Source organism: Aplysia californica, unplaced genomic scaffold, assembly GCF_000002075.1.
Source record: "Aplysia californica isolate F4 #8 unplaced genomic scaffold, AplCal3.0 scaffold00577, whole genome shotgun sequence".
Classification (NCBI taxonomy): domain Eukaryota; kingdom Metazoa; phylum Mollusca; class Gastropoda; order Aplysiida; family Aplysiidae; genus Aplysia; species Aplysia californica.
This window is the reverse complement of record NW_004797847.1, coordinates 42,665-48,854: the sequence shown is the minus strand read 5'-3', so window position 1 is coordinate 48,854 and position 6,190 is coordinate 42,665. Positions and strand designations below refer to the sequence as shown.

Here is a 6,190-nt window from a genome sequence, read left to right as displayed (position 1 = left end):
CAGGGCAGTGCTACTGACTGAAGTTGTCTTTAGGCCATTCCAAAGGGGGGATATTAACGTGTTCTTATGCACGGTAGAATTGTGAATGGGCTGATTTATCAATGTCATGCTCATACTGTGCTGAAACAACATAGAGTGGAACTGCTGCTTTTTCTTTCTTCATCTTTACTATCGTCTTTTTTCCTCTGCTTCTTTTGTATGTTTGTCACTCTCTTTGTGAACTGCTATTTCCGAGGTTCCTTGATAGTCGAAGCAGATTTTGTGCTGTTGAGGCTTGTGAGGTGAGCAGAGTAATTAAGCCTGATTCCCTGTTTCGACTTCTCTGTTGACATCCACCCCTTGGCGCTCATATGGACTTATGCAGTTGTGAGCGCTGTAAAACCTTTCTAATTCTAAATGCTGTGTATATTTGTGTTGTGGTAAAAAAATCTGTAAGTTTTGTCTGAACATTATAAAATACAATAGCTCATCAATACATTGTGATGCTTAAGATTAAACACCATTATCGTGAATTTAGTGCAGTGTACATTTGTTGAACCTTTTGAGTATTCAGAATTGTGCTGTGTTGGGTAACTGGATCAGTTGATATATATATGACTTGACACAATATGTGATATGGTCTCATGAATTTTTGTCCCCAATAATCACGTGATAATGAACCTAATTCCTTTACCTAATTGTGGCTCAAACCTTGGTACTAGAGGAGACTGGAAGATATTATTATTATTTTTATTATACATAATGTGATTGTTTTTGAAAGTTATTGTTATTATTATTATCATTATCATTATTATTTTATTATTATTTTTTAAATTATTTTTTTTCTTATTATTATTATTATCATTACTATCATTAGTAGTAAAATCCCCATTCTGTGAACGGAACAATAATTTTATTGTATTATACTTTTAAAATAATTTTCCTTCTTCTGTCTATTCCCTTCCTCTCTGTCTTTCTGCTTGACTTTTCTCAGTCATTCTCTGAGTTGTTATCTCTTCTTTCTCTTTGTAAAAGTAGTCTCTGTCAATTTCAAGACGAAAAAATCCTATGCAGTGGAGAATGGAACCCTGGTCTCTCATGTGATAGGCCGAATACTTACTTAGATTCTTGCTTCTGTACAACCGAAGACTGCGGACTTGTTATATAATATCCTAGACTGTGTACTGCCATGGCTACTGCATATGCACCTTATGTGAGGTAGCGTGGTGAAATCAGGCGTTCGTCAAAAAAATGAAATCGAGGAAAAAGGGATATTTTTCTTCCAATTTGGCAATTTTTGTTGAATTTTCATTTTTTGACTCAACACCTTTTGTGTCCTTTTAAAAACAATTTGCTGAGTGGCTTTCACTGAAAAATGTTGATTGAAGGCACTCAAAAAAATGTAAATTTAGTTTCCTATGAATCTCAAGCTTTGGAAGTCACCAAACTTTGGCGGCCATTTACTCTCTCAAGTTACTCTGAAACCAGGTGATCCCCACCTCCTTCAGCCCAAAATATCTCGACTTTCATTGAAGATAGATGGATAATTTTTTCATCAAAAGTAGGAAAAATGAACCAGCTTTAAGATGATACCAATAACTCCATAGGCCCAAAAACTGATGAACGCTTAATTCCACCACGTCATGACAAATACTCGTATAAGCGCCCAGGTGAAGGGCAAAAACTCCAATTTTGCTGTAGTCGAGTGCGCATAATACTTACTCCCCTTGCCCTTCAGTTGGCTCTAATTGGAGTCAAATGATGGGTTCCACGGTGAACTGGAATTAAATAATAATAACAATAATAAATAGCATTTGTATGGCGCATATCCCCGCTCAACAGCAGGCTCTAGGCGCTTTACACTATATTATTACCCCAGCAGACCATAGAACACTCCGAAACTTTCTCAGCTTCCTGGGAAGCATACAGTGCAAGCAGCTGATTAAGCGCTCAAACACTAACAAACTGACAAGATCTTTCGCTGTCTATGGCCGGGTACCCATTCCCACTTGGGTGAAGTGAGGAAAATTTGTGTAAAGTGCCTTTCCCAAGGACACAACGTCGGGTCCCTGACGGGATTCGAACCCACGACCTTACGGTACGAGAGCCTAACCACTAGGCCACCGATGCCACATTAGGGTACATCGGTGACCAAGGGTAATATACGTTTCTTTGCCGAGAACGCACTCCCTTTGCTGCAAAATACAAGTTAAGTTGTTTACTTCATGTTTACATTAGAGCTGTTTGTTGATGCGCCCAGATTTTTAAAAAATCATGTTTCGTCAATTTTAAAAGCAACTTCTGTTGCTCTTCCCCATGCCCACATTATTATTATTATTATTATTATTAATATCACCACTAATACTTTGATTATCGTTGTTGTTGATGTGAAAATAAGTCTTTTTTTCTTTTTTTTTTGTTTAGAATATTGTGTGTAGAGCACAGAATTCTACACTTAGTAGTACTTCTACAGTGTAGAATTCTGTGGTGTAGAGCATTCTTTTTCTCTGGGTTGCCTTCAACTTGGCCGTAAATACCACAAGAGCTGAGATAGTAACAGTACTAATTGTAGAGTGAAACTGAGTGGACAATAGTAAATTATTAGTGATGTAAAAGTAATAGTAAATTATTAGTGATGTAAAAGTAATAGTAAATTATTAGTGATGTAAAAGTAACATGCTATCTCAGGTGTTTATTTGAGTAACATAAAAAAGTAACATCGAAGTAGCGAGGAGACAGAGGAATGGGAGGAAAGAGAGGATAGATGGAGAGGGGAGGGAGATGTGATGCAGTGGGATTGGATTGGAAGAGAGGGAGGCTAGAGTGTGGGGGATGAGGGGGGGGGGGGGGGGGAGGTGGAGAAAAGTGCTTTGGTTTTCTCTTGCTTTATTATAAAGAATGTGTTCCTTGGTTCTCCCCCCCCCCCCCCCCCCTCTTCATGGCAGCTTAAGCAATTGCTCAAGACTCATATGTTTAGTTCTTAGTTGTAGTTTGTTAGTAAGTGCTGGTATGTTGTTTTTTTTTACTGCTGTCATTACGTGTATTTAATTAATGTATGGTTGTGAAAGTTCTTCTTTATGTGGTTGAACTGGTTTTTCTTGTTTTTCTGAAATGATTTCTCTCAGTGATCATGTGATTGATGTAAAGTGCTCAGAGCTTATACTAGTATGGGATATAGGGCTATATATGGTATCTATTATTATTATTATTAAGAGTAATTCGCTTTTCTCTTAATTTTTTTCTTCAGGCGTTTCTTCAGATCTGCCTCAACGAGGACACCATGGAAAGGGAGGAAGATGTGCTTGTTTCAGGTACACAGGGGTCATCAAAACAACTTTTCATTTCTTGAGGGGGAGAGGAATGAATTCAGGGGGTTGTTGGGGAGCAGTGTGTGTGTGGAAGGGGGGAAATTGGGGGGGGGGGGGGTTCCGGGCAGGGGGGTCCCCAAAATCAACTCTAGCGCAGATAACCTGGACATGCAATACCTTCATTTCACAAACAGCTTGAATCGAACAGTATGCCATTCTTTGACTGAACTGCAATATTTTTTTTGTATTCTTGAACCCCTGCATGAATGTATTGAACAGCTCATTAGAACGCTTGATTAAATTTGTCCACACAATTGTCTCAAATTCTAATTGTTCTGTGTGCATGATGAAAAACAAACTTGTCGTCATCAAAAGTATCATGTTAGACATGGTCCCATGGGGCTTTCCCCCCCCTCAGTATGATACACACTTTGCTTGTTTTGCAATGCATCATCACACATTACCTGTAGGGAGCATGACGTGCTAGGTCTTTCTTGGATCTAGTCATGTGAGGGTTGGTTTGGGTTGCTAGGGTGTTAAAGGAAGACCGATAGCAGGTGGTCAAAACTGCGAGTGCTGGTGCATCAAAAATGCTGACAGAAAAGATAAAACAGCAGCATCGTGAACGATGTCATTTTTTCAATACCCCGTTTCAAATTTGCAAATAAAAATATGCTCATATAGTGCTGTGTTATTTCATTTTTCATGCTTGTTTCATCAAAACTTAAGTTAAAATTACTTCAAAAGTGGACGTGCAAAGTGCAAACTGACATTGTATTGGAAATAATACCAGTGCCTTTCTAATTGGGTACTCCCTTTTCAACGACACAATGTAGATAGTGTAGGTGGCTCGGGGCTACCATGGGCTGAGAGAGGTAGAGCAGCTCAACAGACAGATGTAGAGACTAAGGCTGGGCAATGAGTCGCTTTAGCAAAATCTGGATACTGTGTTACTGCACCTCGTGGGCTAATAATATGATATGAACCGCTTCGGCAAATGGGTTAGAACCACTTCGACAAATTATGAGTACACCCACTTCGACAAACGGGTCAGGAAAGAGAGTTAAGAGTCTGAATTCAGATAATGTTTCATTGGGAATTTATTCGGTTATCCTTGTAGATTATCCGGATTTTGCCCACCTCTAGTAGAGACTCAAAAACTCCCCACACGGGAACTGAACTCACATCTTCAGTGTGCAAAGAGCCTAACAGTTACATCACAGAACCTACTTTAGCAATCCCTTCATCTGATTAAGCAGCAAGAAAGCAATGGTGTACTGTGTGGAGCCACTGTTTTACTTTAACTTGAAGACTTTCCCATCTGGGACCTTAATCATAAAATGTATTTATGGCCATTACACATCTTCTGATCTTATAAAGAATATGTCATGACTTGAACTGCCGGTTAAAGAATGCACCTCTAGTTGTTCCTTAAGATCTGGCTCTGAGAATCCAGAAGGAAGAGAAGGATACTTGAAATTGTAATCGTCTGTATTTGACTGCTTGATTTCAGTTGGTGACGAAGGTGTATATGCAGATTCGTCATCACAGGATAATATACCCCCTGGACGTTCACCTCCTGGAAATGCACCTTCAGGGCAAAGCTCTCCACAGGGAAAGACCCCTGGGACAAAGATGTCATCGTTTGTCAACACAGTGATGGCAAATGGCCTGCTAATGCTTAACCTCTTTGGAGGCAGGTCCAATCAGCTTCAGTATTCGAAAAGTAAGGGAAACTTACATTTTAAGATAAGGCCGGCAGTAAACAAGAAGAGGATTGGAGTGGGTGCTGAAATATACATTGATGTGTCATTCTTTACTGATTTCATCCCGAAGGCTTTGGAAAGATTTTTAGAATTGTTTCGTAAAAAAGTATGAGTTGTGATATATTGCACACAGTGTTTTTAAGCTGGCTAGATTTAATCAGTAATGACTGACATTCTCAATATAGTTGGACCCCCTTATAATTGTCTGTTTTAACAGGGTTTCGGCTCTATAGCAGGCTTATAATAAATCACAGAGTCCATTCTCTCATAATATAGAGTAAAAGATTTTTTTTTGTAACAGGGATTCGGACAGACATGCTTGGATACCAGATATAACAGTTGTCCAAGCTTTGACAAAATCCTAAAATAAATTATGGATGGACAAGAAAGCAGAAAAAATGCAAATGAAGCAAAACAACTTATTTAACAACAGCCGCCATTGATGGAGCATTATACTTGCGTGACCCGAAGTTGATTGTGTACACATTAATTTATGAAGTGTCATACTCATACCATGCGTGCAGGGGAAGGGATGGGGGGTATGGATGCGCCTACGTGTTGGTGCAAGTCCAGTCCGTGTAAATTGGTAGGGGTTGCAATCTTCTTTTCATCAAAGATGAGGAAGAAGAGGTTGTTAACTCCTACAAATGTCTTGGAGCAGCCATCGACAGAAGACTAGACTGGCATCCCCACCCTGCTCTTGTGCATAAAAAATTAAATGTGAGGCATCGTAATGAAATCAGGCACTCGTCAAAATAATGAAATCGAAGAAAAAAACATTTTTCCACGTGTTTGGAAATTTTATAGAAATTTAGTTTTTTGGCTAAACACCTTTTTTATGCTCACATGAAAACACATATGCATGTGAAATTTACTGAAAAACCTTGTTTTAAGGCACAAAATATGTAATTTTCAGTTTATTTAAGGACTCTTAAGCTACTAAAGTTATCAAACTTTGGCGGCCATTTTCTCATAAATTTAACCTCTGAAACTGGGCTACCCCACCTTCTTCAACCGCAAATAACTCGACTTATATTCAAGCTAGATGGATATTGTTTTCATTGAAAGCAAGGCAAATAAATAAGCTTTCAGATGCTATCAATAACTCCACATGCCCAAAAATTGATGAGTGCCTGA

The 6,190-nt window shown here is 38.8% G+C and overlaps 1 protein-coding gene across 2 annotated transcripts in view; it reads left to right on the top strand.

Annotated features, from left to right (window-relative positions):
• Window positions 1-5,817, top strand: part of LOC101863771 (O-acetyl-ADP-ribose deacetylase) — a gene marked incomplete in the record, with an annotated part of 18,023 nt that extends 12,206 nt beyond the window's left edge. For both annotated transcript variants that reach the window (XM_005107111.3, XM_005107110.3), the window contains 2 exon segments: window positions 3,227-3,290; window positions 4,801-5,817. In XM_005107111.3, coding sequence (XP_005107168.2) covers window positions 3,227-3,290; window positions 4,801-5,165 — 429 coding nt within the window.
• Window positions 5,818-6,190: the final 373 nt, after the last annotated feature.